The 23886-nt window shown below is 49.5% G+C and overlaps 1 protein-coding gene across 2 annotated transcripts in view; it reads right to left on the reverse strand.

Moving 5' to 3' along the window:
* CABLES1 (Cdk5 and Abl enzyme substrate 1) overlaps positions 1–15324 on the reverse strand; it is a 124888-nt gene extending 109564 nt beyond the window's left edge. The window contains exon 1 of one of the 2 annotated variants that reach the window (XM_055236376.2): positions 14206–15324. In XM_055236376.2, coding sequence (XP_055092351.2) covers positions 14206–15044 — 839 coding nt within the window. In that variant the 5' untranslated portion in view covers positions 15045–15324. The remainder of the gene's footprint in view (positions 1–14205) is intronic. The other variant, XM_055236367.2, reaches the window with a different exon arrangement.
* Positions 15325–23886: the final 8562 nt, after the last annotated feature.

Raw genomic sequence — 23886 nt, forward strand, 5'->3', positions numbered from 1 at the left:
TTCTTCCTGCAACAGATCACGTGCATTGGCATCTCAGGACCCTAGAACACACGGCTCCCAGTGCCTGAAACCTGCATCCCATCTCTCGGTGGTGAACTGCTTTCTCATCTCCTGAGAAAGCCTTTCCCAGCCACAACACCTAATAGATGTTCACAGACTCCCACGACCCTTCACAGAGCCCTCCAGAGTTTAGTCTACTTGTAGTTGGTTTGGTTGCCTCTTTTCCCCATTGCCAACGCAAGCCACTAAGGTCTGTGGTAACAGGGGTCCCACCCCTCTGGGGCTCCCCTGTATCCCAGTGCCTGGCACAGGGCAGAGGCTTTCCATGAATCTGCTTGGATACTTGAAAAACTACTACGACCTGGCTGGGCACGGTGGCTCACGCCTGTAATCCCAGCACTTTGGGAGGCCGAGGTGGGTGGATCACGAGGCCAGGAGATTGAGACCATCCTGGCTAACACGGTGAAACCCCGTCTCTACTAAAAATACAAAAAAAAAAAAAAAAAATTAGCCGGGCGTGGTGGCAGGTGCCTGTAGTCCCAGCTACTCAGGAGGCTGTGGCAGGAGAATGGCATGAACCTGGGAGGCGGAGCCGGCAGTGAGCCGAGATAGCGCCACTGCACTCCAGCCAGGGTGACAGAGCGAGACTCCGTCTCAAAAAAAAAAAAAAAAAAAAAAAAACACCAATACTACAACCTTAAAATAGAGGTGGAGAGGAAATGCTTTAGGACACAGATGAGGGAACAGATACCCCAGACACAAGGAGGCAGGGAAAGCCAATGCGAAAGGGACTCATCAGAGCCAAGCCTAGAAGTTCACCAGAGACAGAGCGTGGCCGTGTCAGGGACAGAAAAGGAGTGGCGAGCCTAACGGTGGTGATGCCAAGCCTCAACCCTGCATCACCTGGATAGCAGAGCCCCACATCAGGGATAACTTCCGTCGATTTGTGCTAGAATAAATAAAATCCTTTCTGGAGCACTAGACGCTGTTTACATCTTTCAGAAGGTCCAGTAAAGCTGGAGGTACACAAGGCTTTGTCCACAGTGGCTGCTGCCAAGCCTGAACAGGCGACAGGCGCAAGTAGGGGCCTTGCTGAAACAGATTGCTGGGCCCTGCCCCAGAGCTTCTGAGGCTGGGTCTGGGGATCGTGTTTCTAACAAGTTTCTGGCCGCCGCTGGTCCAGAGAGCACATTCTGAAAACTACTGGGCTACCGCGCCAAAGAATCAAACAAAAACTGACGTATCCGGGATAGAGTTTAGCTTTTTTTCCAAAAATTCCATGGCTGGGCACAGTGGCTCACTCCTATAATCCCAGCATTTTGGGAGACTGAGGTGGGTAGACTGCTTGAGCTCAGGAGTTTGAGACCAGCCTAGGCAACATGGTGAAACCCTGTCTCCACTAAAAATACAAAAATTTGCTGGCAAGGTGGCACATGCCTGTGCATCCCAAGCACAGAGGAGGCTGAGGTGGGAGGGTGGCTGGAGCCCTGGAGGCAGAGGCTGCGGTGAGCCAAGATTGCAGTACTGCACTCCAGCCTGGGCAACAGCGAGGCTCCATCTCAAAAAAAAGTAGACAAACTTCCTAAAAGTAAAAATTTTGGATGAGTACAGGTTGATTTATCTGAAGAGACAATTAGGATGCCAAAGGGGTTAAAAACAAAAAGCATGAGGCCGGGTGCAGTGGCTCACCTCTGCAATCCTAGCACTTTGGGAGTCTAAGGTGAGTGATCACCTGAGGTCAGGAGTTGGGGACCAGCCTGGACAACATGGCAAAACCTCATCTCTACTAAAAATACAAAAAAAAGTATCTGGCATGGTGGCACACACCTGAAGTCCCAGCTACTCAGGAAGCTGAGGCAGGAGGATCACTTGAACCTGGGAGGCAGAGGTTGCTGTGAGCTGAGATCGCGTCACTACACTCCAGCCTGGGCAGACAGAGAGACTCCATCTCAAAAAAAGAGCACTGCTACAGTTTTCTTCCTCCATTCAAACTGTCTCCAGTTTTGAAAAAATCCAGCTCTGCTCACACCTGTTCCTATTCAAAGTCTTCCCGTTTTCCTCTGGATTAAACTCACAGTCTTAAACCAAGCATCCAATGTGCTTTGCCACAGTGCACCCACTGTGAGGTCACAGCTGACCTGAAGGCCCAGTTCCAAGGGCATCTCCAGGACAACCACTGCTCCCACTGCAGGAATGGTGGCCCTTAACCTGTCCTGCTGCCCCAGAGTCCAGCTGCCTTGTGCCGGGCTGTCCTCTTCTGGGATGGACACTGGACCCCATTTATCTCTGAACAACAAGGCCACACTTGCCTGGCATGCAGATGTGTGTGCAGAATTGACACAGAAGTCCCTACTGACCCAATGCCAAATGGGCGATACCTGGGATCCCTGGACAAAGACCCAACTCTGTTTAACCATGGGGTCAAGGAGAGGAGGTGGAAGCCATGTGCAGAGGGGAAACGGGGCTGAAAGGTGAGGCCAAGTCACCCATGTAGCACCCAACTCAACTCCATGTCACGGCCACACAGACCCTGAGGAGCCCTCACATCGGAGGGAGTATCCTGCTTAGAAATGGAGGCCAAGTGGGCCGGGCGCGGTGGCTCATGCCTGTAATCCCAGCACTTTGAGAGGCTGAGGCGGGCGGTTCACGAGGTCAGGAGATCGAGACCACCCCGGCTAACACGGTGAAAATCTGTCTCTACTAAACATACAAAAAATTAGCCAGGCGTGGTGGCGAGCGCCTGTAGTCCCAGCTACTCGGGAGGCTGAGGCAGGAGAATGGCGTGAACCCAGGAGGCAGAGCTTGCAGTGAGCCGAGATTGCACCACTGCACTCCAGCCTGGGCGACAGAGCAAGACTCCATCTCAAGAAAAAAAAAAAAGAAAAAAGAAAAAAAAAGAAATGGAGGCCAGGCAGCACACAGACCATGGAATGAGGGCTATAGCTCTGATAACAAGTGATGAAAGTTGTGTCTTCCCAAATTGTCTCTGGAGGTAGCCCTCCCCCAGCATGTGCCCCACATGGGCTGCGGGACCCTCCAAGTAGGGCAGCATCTTCTTGGGCCTGAGTGTGGGCAAAGCTGATTGTTGCTCTTCACCTCACAGCCTCACTCCTCTAAAGGTACAAGGATGAACATGTGAATTCCCCCTACCTTGCTTTATTCTGGCAATAGAAATTGTCACGATTCCAGTGTAAGCAGGGGCAAAATGCAGCACCAAACAGAGGGGTACTGTTTTGCTCTGCTGCTCTGATTTCACTACTACTGATGAAACTAAAACAATGCAGCAAGGTAGCTGTTCAGGATCAGCTCCTCATGATCAGAGCAGACCTTGTCGAATTTCTCAACAGCTTCTTGGACAGTGTAAGGTGCAGTGCAATTGTGAATGGAAATAACAGCTACAATTTTCCTGCTTAATCACTAAGGGCCAAACCTCTGCTAGGTGTTTAGTGTTGCATTCTGCATTCTTATTTTAATATTTGCAACACCCCAAAAGGACTGGAGTCCTTATCCCCATTCTACAGGTGAGAACATGAGGTTCAGAGTGGCTAAGCGTGTTGTCCAAAAGGTGCCGTTAAGCGGCAGAGCTATGGAGCTCCAAAGCTGGTCTTTCCACTCTTCTGCTCACCCATTTTGCTGAGACAGAGGCCTAGCGGCAGGGGTGCAGGAAGGAGAAGGAGCTTACTCCCTGCGGGAGGAACTGATACCAAGCTATTAATATTATCTGGAGAGAGCTGTTGTTATTGGGAAAATTTTCCATGACTCTGGTCCCAAATCAGGGTTCTATTGGCCTGCCCGAGGTTATCACGTGAAAATCAGCATGCTCGCTTGATGAGAAGGCGCTGGCTAGCCAAAACTATAGCACAATATTTCTTTGTACTTTAACATACTGACCTTGATTGACTCCAGCCCATAGGTCTGAAACAGATGAGGCCCTAGCATTTTGGTTAACGAACACACAAGTAGAAGATTTGAGACTGGAAGGAGAATAAAATTCTACAGTACTTAGTTGATTCTTTCTTACATTTTTCTTAAAATGGTACAGCTATGGTAGAGTTTTTGTTTTAAAACTCTCAACTTAGAAAATGTAAATTTTAAAACTCTAGCTCTACTACATACGGTGACTTTCAAATCCATAAAACAGCTACCACATTGCCTTTTTGAAATTACTTGATTTTTAAAAAGTACTTCTTAAGCTGTTAAGCATCCAACAAATAAACGTAACTTATAATATTATCAATCATTTTGTGATGGATAAATGGAATCCTACAATTACTTTAGACACTTGTAATCTCATCTTCCTTCTTCACTACTCACCCTCCAAAAACAAACTTTATTCAACTCAATAAATAAAATAATTCATCAAGAACTACCATTCAGGCCGGGCAGGGTAGCTCACGCCTGTAATCCTAGCACTTTGGGAGGCTGAGGCAGGCTGATCACTTGAGGTCAGGAGTTCGAGACAAGCTTGGCCAATCGCTTGAACCCGGGAGGCAGAGGTTGCAGTGAGCCAAGATCATGCCATTGCACTCCAGCCTGGGCGACAGAGCAAGACTCCATCTCCAAAAGAAAAAAAAAAAAGAACTACCATTCAACATCACATCAACCATTTGTCCCCCTAACATGCCAGTTTTTGTCCTTAAGCAAAAAACTTTAGACTTTGAATATCTTCCAGCTCCTCACGTTTGTTCCTCTACCCCGCTACACAGCCCTTCCTAAAACTATCGAAGTAGACACTTTGCTTTATAAATAATTTGGTCAATGAGTAAAGTGCTTTAAAAAAAAAATCAACGTGCTAGGCACATAAACATCTTTGGCATTCTTGAATATTTTACTAGTTTCTGGTTGAATGCTTTTTCCTCTATTTATCATAAAACCTAACTTAGATTTACATATACCCTGTGCTTTAAACCAGGGACAAGATTGGGTCCCTCTTGCACACACATATCATTACAATATTCTAAAGTCATAAGCCCCTGGTATTTGCACGTTCTGCTTTACAAGCTCTTGTCTGTGACCAAATGTACAGTAATAAGCCCCAAACCACAATGAATGATAACCTCGTTAAATATGATCTAATGTGTAGCCGTCCAAACTATTAAAACCAAGAGGAAAAGACAAACTAGCAAACTCCAATTAATTATACGTTCTTAGAGGCTTTTCAAAATCAAACAAACATACAAATACCACATTACACAGTTGGTAAAACAGAGTAACAGCTAATGATTTCATGATTCCCGTATGTAATACTAAGTGGTCTGAGCCCCAGAATCTGTGAAAAGTTTGGTGTTTAAATGGTACACAGGCTGAAACTTGAGGGGGACAGATAATTTTCTGAAGTGGAAAAAATGGATAGTGGTGACCCTGGGGAAAATTTACATCATTATGTTAAGCAGCAGATTCTTATAAAAACTTCTGGTTTTCAATATGCTTCCTTTGATAGCGACATTTTGCACAGCCCCCAAAGAGGAAAACAGGACAAAAAGGATGTGTGAGCCGGGTGCAGTGGCTCACACCCGTAATCCCAGCACTTTGGGAGGCCGAGATGGGTGGACCACAAGGTCAAGACAGGCAGATCATGAGGTCAAGAGATCGAGATCAGCCTGGCCAACATGGTGAAACCTCATCTCTACTAAAAATATAAAAATTAGGCCAGGCGCGGTGGCTCATGCCTGTAATCCCAGCACTTTGGAAGGCCGAGGCAGGCAGATCACCTAAGTTCAGGAGTTAGAGACCAGCCTGCTCAACATGGCGAAACCCCGTCTCTACTAAAAATACAAAAACTTAGCTGGACATGGTGACAGGCACCTGTAATCCCAGCTACTTGGGAGGCTGAGGCAGGAGAATTGCTTGAACCCAGGAAGCGGAGGTTGCAGTGAGCCGAGATTACGTCACTGCACTCCAGCCTGGGCAACAGAGTGAGACTCCGTCTCAAAAAAAAAAAAAAAGGATGTGTGGTAAAGCCTTAGGTGCACATGCTGATAACCAACTCTCTGGAAGGGGAAAAAGAAAAACCTTGACTTGTAGCATTGGCCGATTCCTGTGGTGTAAATATTCCCACCACAACCGATTTCAGGTTATCAACCACCTCAGATTCCTCAATTGTCTCTAATAAGTGGGTAGGAGTCAGCTCCAAGACACTACAGGGTCTGCAAGAAACCCAGCTTAGAAGCCAGGAAAACCAGGGTTCAATTCTAGCTCTAGATTCCAGCTATGCGGCCTTAGACAAATTTCCTTAACCATCCAGCCTCAGTCTTCTCAGCTCTAAAGTAGGCAACCTGTTTCACAGACTGCCACACGAACAAAACAACATAAGTGAAGGATGTGGCACACAAGAGGTACTCAGAACTCCATACAAGTCACCTCCCTCCCGAGGGTGGGAGAGACAGGCACAGGTAGGATGGGCTGGGTGGTGCAGCCTCCACAATCTGTCTCACCTTAGCCCCATGACAGATTGTTTTAGCAAATCAAGAGTCAGGAGCAACTGCTGGATGAAAACAAAGACCTAGAACGTTGTGGGGTGGGGGAACAGTTAGAATCAAATTTTCCTACTCTTACTGTTAGGGAATTGGAGTTTCGTTTGTGTTTCCTATGGAGGAGAGATGTGGTCTGTTTCACAAAAGCTGGCCCCAGGGCAATCCATCACCAAGCTCTGACCAGACCACGGAGGACGGGCCCTCCAGTCGGACCAGGGCTGAAGCACAGATCCACAGGGAAGGAAGAGGCCCAGCCAGGAGCGTGTACGAGCATGGGGAGAGCAGTGGCTGGCTCTGTGGCTGACGGAGCTGGAAGGAAGGGGCCTCTTGTGGGAGGCCTTGCCCCAGGAGAAGCCTGAGAGTGCCAGAGCCTGGGGCACGGAGCAGCGTGGGTGCCCTCTGTAAAAACAACACAGTATGGCAGCAACAGGCCTCAGAGGGTGTGTGGGAGGGGGGGAGGTTGCAGTGGCAACCAGGACCCAAGCCAACAGCTGCCTCGCCTGAAATACCAGGAATTTAAGACCTGCAGGATCAGATGTGGGCTTCAGAAGGGTCCCTCTGACAGCCCAGGGGGGAGGGATTGACAGGGGTCCAAACAGAAGCCAGGAGCCCCTCGGGCCACTACATTATCGAGGCTGTGAAACAAGGCAAGGAGGGTGCAGGCAGGAAGGGGCCAAGGGGACTTGCACACTTCTTGGGCACAGAGCACTGGGCTAGGGTGGGGGAAGCACAACCACTCTGTGACAAGCCAGGGAATAGGCCATGTGGTCCCTGTCGCAACTACTCGATTCTGTCCTTGTAGCACAAAGGCAGCCAAAGGCAAGACTTGCACGAGTGGGCGTGGTTTTTCCAAGAAGGTATTATTTATAAACAGCCAGTGGGGCAGTTGGGGAAAGGGTGGTGCTGAGAAGATACAGAGGGAAACCCGCCCAGGAGGGAGGTGGTGGTATCATTCCCGTTTCACAGATGAGGACCCAGCAGAGCTTTAAACTTTGGGAGGCCAGGTTCCTGTTGCTAATTGCACCATGCTCTAAATAACACAAGACGTGTAATGTACCAGGTGAGTAAGAGAGGCAATAAAGGTGTCAGGGATTCAGCTGTGGCCAAAAAGAGAGGACGCACAGGCAGGCAACGGGTGGAAGTTAATTGCCAGAGTCACAGGAATCCCTATTTAAAACCTGGCCTGTCCTCTGGGCCCAAATGCACAGAGGTCTTCCCTAGATGACAGAAAAGTGGAAACTGAAACAAGGAAATCACAAGTGATTGGGAACCTTTGAGGCCATTTAGGTCAATTTCTGCTCAGTTCAGCTGAAGCCTATTTAACAAGCATGTATAAGCCTGATCTGTAAACTGTAGCACAGCAGAGGGAGGCAGGTCAGAGCACAGGACCCCAGACAAGTTACTTCTCTGTGCTTCCAAATGGAGGTGATGGTAGTACTGTCTCAGGGTGTTTCTAGGTATGAACTCAGTCCCATTAAAGTGCTTAGAATAATGCCTGCCACATATTTGTTAAATAAAAATACTGCGTCCAAGGCCCTGTGCTAGCTGCCACAGGGAAGGGTGTGAAATGTCCCTGCACCCCTCCCCGGGTGGGGGGAGTTCAAACAATAAGCTCACCTCTAACCGCTCACTCATCACTCTCCCAACTCGCCCATTTACTTACGTCACCCAACACAGACAGGGACCATGTTTTATGCCTCCATCTCCCATGACTAGGACAGCGGTGACTCATGATTGATACTCATTGTGTTCAATGTTTGTTGAATGAATAAATGACACAAGGCATTAAGTCTCAATACCAAGAATTTCCTTTTCTACATAACTGACAGATAACACTGCAACCTAGGTCACCCCCTGGTCACTCTGTGACCTTGGACTCCTGCCCCCTGTGGTGTCTGGGGTCTGTTATCAACATGTACAACAGTACTTTGTAAACCTGAAGGCCCTTTAGCAATAGAGGTTACTACAGATCACGTCCTTGGTGTGGGGGTAGTTTCAGCTGGGGGACTGACCGCCTCCCCAGGCAGTGGCTTCCTGCTTGGATAGCCTCCTAACATTGTCAGTCCAGCTGTGATAGTGCCCCTGCCTGAAGGAACACAGCTGAGGGTAGTTTTTAAAGTTCTCCCTTACACTGGGGGAACCCTATTCATTCATCCATTCATTCCTTCATTAGTTGCATGTTCTGCCCATCAGAGCCACATGGAACAAACTTAATGCTACTTTGTACCTGATTCTGAGGTTAGATTATCCACACGTCCGCAGGCTAAACATGCCCCCAGACCCTGCAGCAGGCCACAGGACCAAGACACGTGGAATGGTGGACCCGGAAGAGGCGGCAGGCTCATCTGTCCCAACCGCTGAGTTCCATAAGGAAACTAAGACCCAGAACCCAGGAGTCTCAAGTCCTGCTTTGACCTCTCATGCCACATCAGGTCACAGCACAGGCTCACCTGCACTGCCTCCTATTTAACTCTCCAGAAAACCTGCCCTTGGCCCTCTGCCACCTCACAGCTATCTTTCTGAAGAGAGAAAAAAGTCCAGGCATCGGCACTTCCTGGGAAAGCTACTGAGCACATGGTGCAGAGCCATGTAGTGGCTTCCCCACCCGTCCCAGAGAGCAAAAGCTCACCCTTGAGCTCACTGGCCTCCCCAGGCACTTGCCAGCAGTGAGCAGGCTTCCTATGTACTTCTCCTGAGCTCGCCCACGTTGCAGGCTCTGTGACTGCAACAAGGGCAGCAGGCAAGCCTCAGACTGCACCCGCCATCCACAGGCCCCCGCCTGGCCTGGGGTTACAACTCCAACCTCCAAAACCCATGGTTGCTGGAAAAATGGCTAAGCAATAACTTGTGTTTGCTCACTGCTGAGATCAAAGTTCTTTATAGACTTCTGAAATCCCGAGGGGTCAGGTGGCTCACAGCTGGGGCACATACAGACTGGTGACTTGCCTGATGTCACAAAGCGGGTGGTAAAAAAGCTAGGAAACAGCATCCATCTCCCCTTTCTTACCCTGATTCTTGATCTGTGGTTGGCTCACATTTTTCTTTTCAGTCAAGACACAGACTACAATTACAGCACAAGCCTGGATTTCCTCCAAAGAGGGGCAATGCAGCGGGAGGGGCAGGCAGAAGCTCTAAGTCGGCTGAGTAGTAGTGAGCCTGAGATCTATTAATCGCCAACTGGCCTTGGGCAGGCCACTTAACATCTCCTGAGCCCTGGGTTCCTTGGCCTGACAACAGGAACAAATCATAATAGTGGGTAAAGCCTCCCTCTTCAAAGGGTGGCCACTCTGCATTCCAGGGAACTGGTTAGAAATACAGAATCTGCTTTTAAGAGATTAAGTGATTCTAAATGCATTTACGTTTGAGAAGCCCAAATATGAAGCATTTAGCACAAGCCCACACTCAGACCTCAATTATAAATGTAAGTGCATTTTACACTAGAAAGGGCCGGAGACACAAGCCAAGGTTCTCAGGAGGAACAGACCCAGAAGGCCAATTAACCCACCAGGATCAAACGGCTGTCACAGTGGCACCAGCATCTGAACCCAGGACCTAGGGCTCTTCTGTACCACAAACCCACAAGGCATGATGCTAACTCAAGTATTCTCAGAGGCAAAACCCTCATGCTATTTTTTAATAGTACCCTGGATGGGGCGCAGTGGCTCACGCCTATAATCCCAGTACTTTGAGAGGCCAAGGTAGGTGGATCACCTGAGGTCAGGAGTTCAAGACCAGCCTGGCCAACATGGTGAAACCTCATCTCTACTAAAAAATACCAAAATCAGCCTGGTCCCAGTTACTCGGGAGGCTGAGACATCAGAATTGCTTGAACCCGGGAGGCAGAGGTTGCAGTGAGCCGTGATGGCGCCACTGCTCTCCAGCCTAGGCGACAAAATAAGACTCCATCTCAAAAAAAAAAAAGAAAACGAAAGAAAGAAAAATAGTACGCTGGTCACCATGCACCCCTCCCATCAGCACAGTGGTTCACCTGGGCTCAACTTCATGTCCTCCTGGGGAGCTGTCCTCTAGCCAGAATCTCCAAGAAGTAGAGTAACCCAGGGCTGGGGCCAACTGCTGGCTGCAAGGAAGTTTTTGAAGTGAAAAGAAGCCTTAATGCACACCTTATAAATTCACACTCCGTTTCACCTATTAACACCTTCCAGATGCATCGTTCACTGCCGGAGCAGAGAAACACGATAGGGCATGAAGCTAAGAGGCATCTTTTTGGCTTCCCACCTCTGACACTGCAACCTGAGAGCAAACCCAGCCTGTTGGCTTCCCAGTGCTAGAGTCCCGTCTGTGAGGCTGGGAGGAACTCAGGCCCACCGTCCTGGGTTCCCTGGACACCCCAACAGAATAGAGATGGTGAAATAGCAAAGCTAGGGGATGCAAACAAAGAGGCTAAATTTGGGAGCATAACAAAGGGGGTGTTGAATTATACCAGTATGACTGGCCGGTTGTACAACAGACAAACATTTACAGCCAACAGCTCAAAAATTATCTATGGGCCTATTGTGTGCAAGGCATAGTGACATGGTAGAGTGGCAGAGCTTGGACATCAATGATCCAGGTTCCTATCCTGGCCCAACTAAGTCAGATTATCATATGTGCCTCTCAGTAGCTGGGCCAGTCTGAGAAATTACTCAACCTCTCTGAGCCTACGGTCTCCTCACCTGTGAAAGAATCTATACTCAGGGCGGTTGTGAGGGCTAAATACAATAGATGTCAAGAGTCCAGTCCAGTGAACAGAGGTGGTGTAATCATTGCATCCACAGGCATTTACTGTGCACCTTGTGCCAAGGCTTGCGCACAGAATTTTCCTCCCTGTGTGTTGTAAAGTTTGGAAGTCCAAGCAATTATTTGTGATTGGTTTTACAAGGTTCCAGTGAAAGTAACCAAGAAGAAAGGGTTTCAAGATTGCAGATTGGGAGACATTTTATTTATTTTTTTTGAGACGGGGTTTCACTATTGTTGCCCAGGCTGGAGTGCAATGGCGCAATCTTGGCTCACTGCAACCTCCGCCTCCTGGGTTCAAGCAATTCTCCTGCCTCAGCCTCCCAAGTAGCTGGGATTACAGGCGAGCAACAACACACCCAGCTACTTTTTTGTATTTTTAGTAAAGATGGGGTTTCACCATGTTGGCCAGGCTGGTCTTGAACTCCTGACCTCAGGTGATCTGCTCGCCTCAGCCTCCCAAAGTGCTGGGATTACAGTCGTGAGCCACCGCACCCGGCCCGACATTCTAATTTTTATATACCCAAAACAAACCCAACATATAAAACCTCAAATTCATTTTTTTAAAAGGGCAGATTTCAGATACACTGTGGAAACACTTGTCGAACTTTAATTTGTATACACATCACCTGAGGATCTTGTTAAACTGCAGATCTGGACTCACGTAGTCTGGAGTAGGGAAGAGTTTGCACTTCTAACTGCTCCCAGTGAAGCTGAAGGTGCACAGCCCACAATCTGGAGCAGCAAGGTGCTATGGAATTCCTCTAATGGCAAGAAATGAATCCAAGGAAAATACAATTTGATGTGAAAACATCCCAGGAGACCATCCGTGAGGTAACATCTGCACGGAAACACACAGGCTAGCAGGGAGGCACACCAGGAAAGGTTTCCACAAACAGAAACCAGAAAAGCTGGCCTCCGGCCTTATTCAAGTGAGTCTGTGCTCTCAGCACGCTTCAACTAGGCAGGTGCAAGTACTCTAGTGATAGACAAGCGGCGTGGTGTTGGCAACAAAGCATCCCGGGATATTTGAAGTCTGTAGCTTCTCCACAGCTAAGCTAGCCTTTCTGCCTTTCTTAAATCAGTTTAACCTATTTTTCCCCTTTGTACATAAATTTTAAGCTGTTTCTATTCACAGCTGTAATTTTATAAAAGCCTATCAGGTTGCCAGATATGGATTATTCAGAAATAGGATGAAAGTGACTGTCAGGTAAAGAAGCATCTTCCAGTGATTAACTCATCTTAATGTGTGTGTCGAGGTGGAAAGGATCAATAAAACGCCTAAAAGGTTCATATTTATAGGATTGGAGGTGGAGTTCTGGATATTCTTTGGTTCAGAAATGCTAACACACAAGATCTTCCATATCCCCTGAAATGAGTTTCTTGGAGAAAGCGTGCGAGGTAATCTGATCTCCAGCTGCCTTTAGCATGGAGGACACATCTGTCCATCCGGAGACACAGCCAGCTTTGCACACTGGCTTAGAATAACACGTACGTTTATTACAATTCCTGTCATAACCCTCTTGACTGCTGGGCTTAGGCTGCAAGTCTGGAGTCATCATGACCCAGTGTGCGATGTCAAGCGGTAATACTGAGCTGCCCAGAAACCGCTGAGTTTGCAGGACTCACCCAGAAACAAGGTATACCACCTCCCTACCCTCACCTGCTGCGGGGGAGATGCATGCTCTGACAAGAAACACCGGAGTAGGGCTGTCACCTGTGCCCAGTGTCGCTAATTCATCCATGCACTTATGAGGCTGCTTCCCCGGCTCCCACACCCCTGCTTGCGGGCCATGCGCACTCAAACAGCGAGGCTGCCTAACTAGCACCCTCATGATTTCACCCACTTCGGAAGAAGGAGACTAGGGGCAAACTTGTGGATGAGGCAGGCCCGTTTTTCCCCATTTGTCCACTGCGGGAGGAAGTTAAGTTTTCCCATAGGCACCTTCTTACTTGGGCCAGATCAAGCTTTCAGATAAGCATGATAGGAGAAATTCTAGCAGAGATAGTCATTTCTTCCCAGAAGGGATAACTGAGGCCCCAAGAAGCTAAAGCAACTTTGTCAAGGTAGAGTTTATGCCATTGCTAACTTCACAAGAGGCCTTATTAACCAACAAGGGAAGGCATTCCCTAAGAACGGATCTGCATTTCCCCACCTGCTCCCGCCTACTACTTTTGCAAGCTTCAGTTCACACAGTCCCAACCTCCGACTGCCCCGCAGAATAATACATGGTGACAAACTCTATTTCCTGAACAATAAGCAAACGTCCAGCATTTCATGTTTTTGCTAAGATGCCTAATGCCGCCAGATAACTTCCGCTAACAAGTAAAACACGCGTTTAACGAATTCAAGCAAATTCGTCTTGGAATAGGAAAAAAACCTCGCAAGCCGTATTTCCTCTTTGTTCCCCACCCCCCTAGGCCTAGTTGGAGGCAATGTAAGAAGGACTTTCCATTGCTCAAGAAAGCAAATGGAAAAAGCCAAGTTTCCCCGGGCCGCAAGAAGACTTGGAACGCAGGCAAGAACTTCTCCGGAGGGTCACGCGTGTCTGCTACAAGTTCAGGCTCACACGCGCCGCTCAGCTGCCGGCCTGCACTGCTCCACTCTGCGCCCGGCCGAGTCTCGCCCCACGCGGGGAGAGTGCGCCTCCGGGTCTGGACCGGGTTTCAGGAAGTTTGTGATCTCGTGTGGGGAGGCTCGGACGCCGCTTTTTACTGGCTTCCTGCAACTCCCAACTCCCGACCCACTGCACAAGCATGGTGCTCCTCTGCGAGTGCTAGGCTCGTGCAAACACGTGTAACCACGCACTCCCTGGGGACGCCCCCTTTTTTGGGTGCCCTCGTGGTTTGGGATTCGGGCCCAGAGCACAGGATCCGGCAGGGCGCGGGAAAATGGGGGCAACCCATGTCCCGTAGCCCAGAGACCGCGGGGAGGCTGGGAGCGCCGGGCGCCGGGAGGGACGCAGGATTGGGTGCGCGTCGCATCCTGGATACTCACCGGGACCTCTGCAGCTGCTCGAAGGCGCTTGTGCTGCCGCCCTGGCCTGGCTGCTCCAGGGAGCAGTAGTTCTGCGAAGTCTGCCTGGAGAAGGCGATGGGCAGGATTCCCTGAGTGAACGAGTTGAGGCGTCCCCGACTGCCGCTCCCACTCCCGGGGGTCCCGGAGCCCAAAAAGGCGGCCGTCGGCACCTGCACGCTGGTAAAGGCATCGTCCTCCTCCAACTCCTCCTGCCCGGCGGCCCCGGACCCGTCGAGCAGCTGCAGTTGGGCACAGGCGGCGAGAGGCGCCGGCCGGGGCGGCTGCCACTGCTCCCCCGACGCCCGGCCGGCGCCCAGGGGGCTCGCGAACCCCCGCGCCACCCCGGGGCCGGACACGGTCGCATGGCCGCCAGGGATCAAGGGCGGTAGCGACGAGAGCTGTGGGAGGCAGGGGCCGGACCCAGCGGCCAACCCCGCAGCCAGCGTGCCCGGCGCGGCGAGCGCGATGCAACCACCCCGCTCGGCAGCGGCGAGCAGGCTGAACCGAGTCCTCGCGCCGCAGGCGCCGCCGGCGCCCGGCTTGGCCGCGCCGCCCTCCTCGCCACCGCCCCACTCCGCGTCCTGCGGCGGCAGCCGGCCGTCCAGCGAGATGTTGGTGAGGAAGGAGAGGGCAGCCTGGCGGCGCCGCGGGTCCATGCGCGGCTTCCGGGGGGGTTCGGGCGGCGGCTGGGCCGGCGCGGCGGCCGCGGGCTGGGGCTGGGGCTGCGGCGGCGCCTGCTGCAATCCGCTGGCGCCCGCGGCGTCGGTGCCGGCGCTGCCGCTGCTGCAGGCGGCCGTGGTGGCGGCCGCCGCCGCCATTGTGTCCGTCTGCGGCGGGATTTCCGCGATGCCCGGAGAAGCGAGCGGCGCCCGAGCGCTAAGCGGCGGGCGCGAGCGGCGGCGACCCAGGCTGGGCAGGGCGCGGGGATCGGGCGGCGTGCGCGGCGGTCCAGCCCCCCCGCGGGCGGGCCATGCTCGCCCCTCGGTGCTCGGGATGGGGGCGCCGCCGCCCGAGCCCACGCGCGCGCCTCGCTGGCTAGCTCGGCTACTTCGGCTCGCTGGCTGGCTGCCCGCCGGTCGCCTAAGCCGCTGGCTCGCGGGCTGCGGGGCCGGGTGTCCGTATTTATAGGTGCGCGCGCCCCGCGCTCGCGCTCCAAAGCGCTCTTTGCAATAACACGGAATCACGTGTGGGGAATGCGACCTGGGAGGAAAACAAAGCCGCAGACGGCGGCCGCAGAGGCAGGCGGCGGGAGGCGAGGGGCCGCGGGAGGAGGAAGAGGAGGACGCGAGAGCCGAGCGGGTGGCGGGGCGGGGGATCGGCCGGGCTGTCCGGGTTGTCGGAGCTGCCGGCTGGGAGAGTTGGCGACTCCCGAGGCGCGCAGAAGCCAGGTGCGGGAGGCGAGCACGTTTCCCCCGCGCGCTCGCACTGGGAATTGGGGGAGCGAGCAGAACCCAGTGGGTTAGGTCCTGGGGCTGTGCCCCTGGGAGAGTTGTGGGTCTACAGGACAGTTAGGTGGAGCGTTGTAGAGTTTTGGACTGCGAGTGAGTTACTTGGACCCCGCAAGGCCGTTGGTCCCCGAGAAGTAAATAGATCCTTTTCATAATAACACGCGTAAGTCCACAGCCCCTGTGGAGACTGTCCCGCCGTAAAGCTATCGCTAGCAACCATTGCAGTTGGGTCTCATTCATTCCCAGGCCAAGGATGCAGCCCCCGGGATAAATGCACGCCTTGGGATGCATAAGAGCCCAGAAGCAGGAACATCTTCCATTTGGCCAACGAACTCAACGCATCCCCAATCCATGGTATTGTCACTTTTCATCTCTATCTTAGCAAAGGCCAACGCAAATTTTTACTTTGGCTCTGAAATATGCTCCATTTTCTGTGAAGACCGAGGTGGGCTAAAATGACCTTACACTCTTTTCCCCTGGTCACCTTGCAAATTTTTGTAGATTATGATCTCTTCTCCCGCATAAACTGGGACCAGTGTGGACAGTTACCTTGTCGTTTATTTCATACGCACACGTTTGGCACCTACCATGTCTTCTATAAGTACGGGTTTGTGACGACCCTCCCAGAGCAGTAGCTCTGAATCTGGGAGGAATCGCAGTCCCCACCCACAACGAATGCTTGTTTTGGTTGGGGGTGGGAGCGGGGGTGAGGACAGGGTAGAGGGGTTCACCTGGAGGGATCTGAAAACGTGTGCGGGTTTCCCCAGGCGGTATGGGCAACTCACCAAATGCAGTAAGGAACAATTGCCACACTGAATTAAGCTCTGTGACACCTAAGAAACCTGCTACACTTTTGAGGGAGAAGCAGTGTGTTTAAGATCAACGGATTAATTTAATTAAAGGTTTAAATTTAGCCCTGGAGGTAATGGGTAACTCTACATTGAAATTCCACTCCATTTCAAGTTCAGGAAAGTAAATTGAGTAATGGAGAGCAAATACACCGTCCAGAGAGGTGCCGCCAACCCGGAGTGCCAGACAGAGGGTTTCAGGTTACGTTTGCTCAGGACAGAGATGGCACGTGGCCCTTTACATGAACAATTGTTGTTGTATTTTATTTTGTGTTGTTTTTAGGCCTTTTGAAAACATGGAGCCTGGTGTCTGTTTACAGCAGTCTCACGTCAGTGGAGTCAAAGCTCAATGGCCAGCTCTATGAAATTTCACCAGGATTTTAATTATTTTGGCCAACTACCTTGAAACTTCCAAGCCCTTTTATGACAATTGACTTAATTTACATGACCACTGGCCTGGTTGGGAGGCAGTGTTAAGTGAAAGACTCCAACAGTGCTCCTGTAAAATATATTTTCCATCATTCAAAAATGATAAATGCTAATTTCAGAACATAAGTTAAGCAAAGAGGAGCAAAAAAAAAAGGGGGGGGTATCACTAACAATCTCTTCTGTGGAAATAATGTAAAACTTAAATTTTGATTTCTGTTTTGTATTTTCATATATTTTATAGAGAGATATGTATATATATTCTTTTAGCCTGTCACCCAGGCTGGAGTGCAGTGGTGTGATCATAGCTCACTGCAGACTCAACTCCTGAGCTCAAGCGATTCCCTCTGCCTCAGCCTTCTGAATAGCTGGGACTACCGGCACCAACCACCACACCTGGCTAATTTTTAAAAAAAATTTTGGCCTGGTACGGTGGCTAAAGCCTGTAATCCCAGCACTTTAGGAGGCTGAGGCAGGCAGATCACGAGGTCAGGAGTTCGAGACCAGCCTGGCCAACATGGTGAAAACCTGTCTCTACTAAAAATACAAAAATTAGCTGGGCATGGTGGTACATGCCTGTAATCCCAGCTACTGGGGAGGCTGAGGCAGGAGGGCAAGAGAATGGCTTGAACCCAGGAGGCGGAGGTTGCAGTGAGCCGAGATCATGCCACTGCACTCCAGCCTGGGTGACAGAGCAAGACTCCATCTCAAAAAAAAAGAAAAAGAAAAAATTTTTTTGTAAAGAGGAAGTCTCACTATGTTGCCCAGGCTGATCTGGAACTTCCAGCCTCAAGCAGTCCTCCCATGGTGGCCTCCCAAAGCACTGGGATTACAGGCATAAGCTGCCATGCCTGGCCTTGGGTGTATTTTTAAATAAAAATGAAATTGGGCTGTTTTGTTTTGTTTTTTTGAAAAGGAATCTGGCTGTCTCGCCCGGCTGCAAGCTCCACCTCCCGGGTTCACGCCATTCTCCTGCCTCAGCCTCCCGAGTAGCTGGGACTACAGGCACCCGCCACCACGCACCGCTAATTTTTTTGTATTTTTAGTAGAGACGGGGTTTCACCGTGTTAGCCAGGATGGTCTCAATCTCCTGACCTCGTGATCCGTCTGTCTCGGCCTCCCAAAGTGCTGGGATTACAGGCGTGAGCCACCGCGCCCAGCCGGGCTGTTTTGTCTTTTGTGATTTTTGCCTGCTGTGTTGTGATTATCTTTCCATGTAGAATATTTTTCTACATGGAAGAATTTTTATTTTAATGACTACATAGTGTTCAATTTGATGGAGAGACTGTACGCTTTTAAACCTGTGCATTTAATAAATTTGTGGTTTCCACTTTTGCTCTTATAAAGTGATGATGACTTCATTTGTTTTTCTAAATCTTGCTACCACCCAATATTATTTTCTCAGGTTAAATAGATGCTGAGGCAAATGGCATTTCATATTTTTAAGGTTTTCATCCATAAAGGTTGTTCAGTCTGCTTTCTTACAATTTTGCTGGGTATTGAAATGTTTCTGTCATCCCCCAAAATATTTACAACCATGATACATCGATTAAAAAATACCAAAAAGTTTCCATCAATATGCATTTTTTAAACCTTCATTTTCTATAACCTTCTGTCTACTTTAAGTGTGAAGTATGAAACTAATTTCAAATATTTATTAAAGCATCAAACAAGAATCAATGTCTAATCTCCAAACTGCCTCTGTGACCCCCTTTTGGGGATCTTGAGATATGGTTTATTGTTCACCTACTGTATGCCAGCCACAGAGTATTTCTAATCTTTATAACCACCCTGTGGTGGTGGTGGTGAGAGCATTATCATCGATATCTTACAGACGAGGCTCAGAAAAATTAATTTGCCCCAAGTCATCTAGCTCTTAGCTGCCTCCAAGACCAGTGCATGTTCTTGCGCCCTCTGCTGGTGAAGATGTTTAATGGTAGAGAGCAGTGTCCAGATTTACTCTTACATCCATACTTGAGGTCAACTATTATGGAATAATGCAAGCTTTGGAGTAAGAGGATCTGGGTTTCAAGAGCAAGCCACTTACCCTCTCTGAGTCAGTCTTCTCTGTGGGTTATTGTTAGGTACAAATGAGACTGCCTGAGGAACATTTTACAAACTTTATTTTTTAAAATGTCCACTGTTATTTATACCATCCTCATCTACTTAGTCCCTGAATTATTCCAAATTCATTTATTTTTCAACTACTTAGTCATTGATCAAGTTTTACCAAGCAACTTCTACATCCGCAGTACCATCTGTGACAAAGGGATACAAAGAAAGGTGGCCCTTAGCCCTTGTGACCTTGATAGTTACAACCATGGAAAATACATTTAAATGAAAATGGAAAGCCAACCCTGATTAAATTTCAAATGCGCAATTGGACTATAAGCATTATCAGAATATGGAAAAGAAGTTTTTTTGTTTTTTGTTTTGAGACGGAGTCTCGCTCTGTCGCCCAGGCTGGAGTGCAGTGGCGCGATCTCGGCTCACTGCAAGCTCCGCCTCCCGGGTTCACGCCATTCTCCTGCCTCAGCCTCCGGAGTAGCTGAGACTACAGGCGCCCGCCACCACGCCCGGCTAATTTTTTGTATTTTTAGTAGAGACGGGGTTTCACCATGTTAGCCACGATGGTCTTGATCTCCTGACGTCGTGATCTGCCTGCCTCGGCCTCCCAGAGTGCTGGGATTACAGGCGTGAGCCACTGCTCCCGGCCGGAAAAGAAGTTTTTTATCTGCAGTGTGGGGGAAGGCCTTAGGCAAGAGCCAGGATTTGAGCTGACCTAGGAGATTCAGGACGCCAGGAGGAGGATCCTTGCAGAAGAGGAAGTTTGGCATACAAATTCCTCATGCATCGCAGGCCTGGAGGACTAGAACTTGAAATGTGATTCTACTGGTCAACCACGTCCCCCCTTCTCCCCCTTCCCTTTTATATTGCCCCTTTCGAGTGCCCATTCTGAAACTTTTTAGCACGCATGAATTCAAAATGCATGTACTGTTTTGATGGAGACGTATTGGAAGTTAGTTTTTAAAAAGAAAGGAAAAAACAACCTACAAGTAATCACTGGCCCTTAAAAATCAGTAGACTGAGAAGTCTGAAAATTAGCGTAGGCTCCTAGAAACATGCGACCTTGCAAGGTCTCCAGTTTGGGGATATTATAAGTTTTGTTCCTTGGTGGCCTCACCTACCTTATCTATGGATGAAGGTAGGTTTTGCAATATTTTACCTTGCAGGGTTGTGAGGGTTACCAACAATATAAATTATGTAACTAGCAGGGTACCTGTAGTTCAGTGGGTAGCTATTATTAGAAAAATGCAAAATACAGAAGGTGCACATTAAAAAGGCCAGAATATTTTAGGTTCTAGGTTTTTATAGTTTTCACTGATCCTGAGACCAATGAAATATTAGCATGCCCTTCCAGGCTGGACCATGAGAAGCTTCAGCTGTTAGCTCCTGCTTAAATCAGATTATTTTACGGTATTTTCCATCACAGTACAGGCCAGCGCAGGCTACTGGAACACGCACTGGACTGTCGATCTAACATAGGCATAGTCTCCCTGAGAAACTTGCTGCTTTCCTTAATCCAGTGAAAGAAAGTTAAATCCCGGCCGGGCGCGGTGGCTCACGCCTGTAATCCCAGCACTTTGGGAGGCCGAGGTGGGCGGATCACGAGGTTGGGAGTTCGAGACCAGCCTGACCAACCTGGTGAAACCCCGTCTCTACTAAAAATACAAAAATTAGCCGGGCGTGGTGGTGCGTGCCTGTAATCCCAGCTGCTCAGGAGGCTGAGGCAGGAGAAGCGCTTAAACCCGGCAGGCGGAGGTTGGAGTGGGCTGAGATCACGCCACTGCACTCCAGCCTGGGTGACAGAGTAAGACTCCATCTCAAAAAAAAAAAAAAAAAAGGGCTATATGCACAGAGTTCAACTGGTCCCCAGCCTAACCCCTAGAATAGGGGCTTTTTCAACTTTTGTCCCCAGGGCCAGCCATCCAGGACACCCTCTTCTCCCCACACAAGAGAAAATGCCAAGGGGACATGCTGTCCTTGCTACTTCCTGCCAAAGTTCTGTCCTTCAAGTCTCCTCTTCCTGCCCGAGAACCTGCCCTTCCCTCAATGATTGGCACCAGCAGCCCCTGATACTGTCCTATCATAAGACCAGACAGGATTCTTTTTGTCTCTGGACCTCTGACACTATGTGGAAGAAAGAGGAAGAGCGCTATTTTACTGCAGTTCTTCCAGCTTTTATAACTTGTATGAGAAGCCGACAGAAATAGGCGATGGGACATGCCCTTGGGACTGTAGGGATGGTCATATAAACATGTGTCACTCATTTATCAAGGACAATAGTTCAAGCCAAGAATGAATGTTAAGTACCTCGTCAATCTGGAAAGACGTGTCGATGTTCCAGATAACCCTTCCTCATCTGCGCCGTCTTTTTAGAGTATAGATCCAAAGACAATAGTGCAAATGCATTTATTCTTCAAGTCTCCTCTGAGTCATCAAAAGTCTCCCTTCCGTGCAGCTCAGCCAATCATGGAGGAGAAGGGAGACACATCGGGAATGGAATGGTCCATTCAATAAGCTCTCCAAAAGAGCATCCTGTGCAGCACAAGGGTGCGGCTTGGGTTTGTCAATTCAACTTATCACCAGCTCTGGGACCTCTGGGTTTCAGCTTCTACATCTGCAGACTAGAGCAAATCCTATCTACCTCACATGGTTATGATACAGATTAGAAACAAGGCCTGCATAAAACTCCTAGCAAGTGTTGAGTACACAGTGGGTACTCGTGAGTGGTGGCTATTACCATGATTCAGAGGCCTGCTATCGACACTGAACCCCAGAGGACCAAGCTGCTCAGCAAGTGAGTGGTAGACGTCCTGTGACATTTTTAATTTTTATTCTTAGTTTTGAGACGGGGTGTCACTCTGTCACCCAGGCTGGAGTGCAATGGCAGGCTAATGGCTCACTGCAGCCTTGAACTGAGCTCAAGCGATCCTCCCACCTCGGCCCCCCAAGTAGCTGGGGATACAGGTGTGCACCACCATGCCTGGCTAATTTTTGTATTTTTTGTAGGGACAGGGGTCTTGCTCTGTTGCCCAGGCTGGTCTCGAATTCCTGGCCTCAAGCCATCCTCCTACCTTGATCTTCCAAAGTGCAGGGGTTACAGGTTTGAGCCACTGTCCCTGGCCAAGATATCCTGCTAAATTTGAAAAACTGTTTTTTTCTACTCACACAGAATGCTTCTGACACCAAATATGTGTGGGGATTTTCCTACACCAGTCAATGCTTGGACTCTCAGACACCAGCTGGGTGTCCTACAAGTCAGCTCAATTCTGACACCATCTCCCTGGAGTGAGGGTCAAATCTCACAAGCGAAGGGCCTTGTCCCACAAGACTGCCCCCTACTTCAGATGCCAATTGCAGGTAGTGGGTGCCCAAGTTACACACACTTCTGTCCAACTTGGCTACAAATCGGGGCCCACAAGCTCCTCCCAAGATTCGATCATTTGCTATAATGGCTCACAGAACTCAAGGAAACACTTCTGTTGACAGGTTTATTAGAAAGGAGATGACAAAGGACACAGAGAACAGCCAGGCGAAGAGGCACAGAGGGCAAGCTCTGGAAGGGTCCCAAGCTCAACAGTGCCTGTCCTCGAGGAGTTGGGGGTGCCACCATCCCAGCATGTGCACGTGTTCACCCACAGGGAAGCCCTCTGCCCTCCGAATGCTGTGGTTTTTTTTGTTTTTGTTTTGTTTTGTTTTTGAGATGGAGTCTCGCTCTGTCACCCAGGCTGGGGTGCAATGGCGTGCTCTCGGCTCTCTGTGACCTCTGTCTCCCTGCAACCTCCATCTCCCAGGTTCAAGTGATTCTCCTGCCTCAGCCTCCCAAGTAGCTGGGACCACAGGCATGCGCCACCATGCCTGGCTAATTTTTATATTTTTATTAGAGATGGGGTTTCACCATGTTGCCCAGGCTGGCCTCAAACTCCTGGCCTCAAGTGATCCGCCCACCTCAGCCTCCCAAAGTGCTGGGACTACAGGTACGCACCATCATGCCTGGCTAATTTTTGTATTTTTAGTAGAGATGGAGATTCACCATGTTGCCCAGGCTGGTCTGGAACTCCTGACCTCAAGTGATCTGCCCTCCTCAGCCTCCCAAAGTGCTGGGATTACAGCCGTGAGCCACCGCGCCCTTCCTGAATGCTGTCTTTTAGGGAATTTTATGGAGACTTCTTCATGTAGCCATGATTGATTATTAACTCAATCTCCTTCCCGGAGGATGGGAGCCAGGGAGAAAGTTCCAAGCTTCTAGTCATGGCTTGGTCTTTCTGGTGACCATCCCCATCCTGAAGCTACTCAGGAGCCCATCAGGAGTTGTCTTGTTAGAAAAAAAGACACTCCTATAACCCAGGAAATTACAGGGAATTTAGGAGCTCTGTGTCAGGAACCGGCATTAAAGACCAAATATTAGAACAAAGGATGTTCCTAGCACCCATATCAGCCAGGAAATTACGAGTGTTTTAGGAGCTCTGTGCCAGGAACTGGGGGCAGACACCAAATATATATTTCTTATGTCACGCTGCTGAAGGCATTAACTACCGTGGAAGAAACCTGGCATCAAAACTGTGTTAGGAAAATACATTTCAGATGCTTCCATGAGCTGTCCTCAATCTTCCAAAAAGGGATCGTTCATGCCCAGAACACCACTTCTGATCCAACTGCAGAATTTATATGATATTGGCATTTCAAAGGAAATGAATAAATCTTCTTTGTTATATTACCTTTATTCTTAAATCATAGCAAACTCGTGATTTTATTTTCTTTGGAATTAACCTGGTTTTATATTCTTTGAAATTGCACTGAGATGCATGAATAACCAGCTCAGGGACAATGAAGAAACCACCCCTAGTGTAATTACAGCTCATAAACACGCAACT

This window comes from Symphalangus syndactylus, chromosome 1 (assembly GCF_028878055.3).
Source record: "Symphalangus syndactylus isolate Jambi chromosome 1, NHGRI_mSymSyn1-v2.1_pri, whole genome shotgun sequence".
Taxonomy (NCBI): Eukaryota; Metazoa; Chordata; class Mammalia; order Primates; family Hylobatidae; genus Symphalangus; species Symphalangus syndactylus.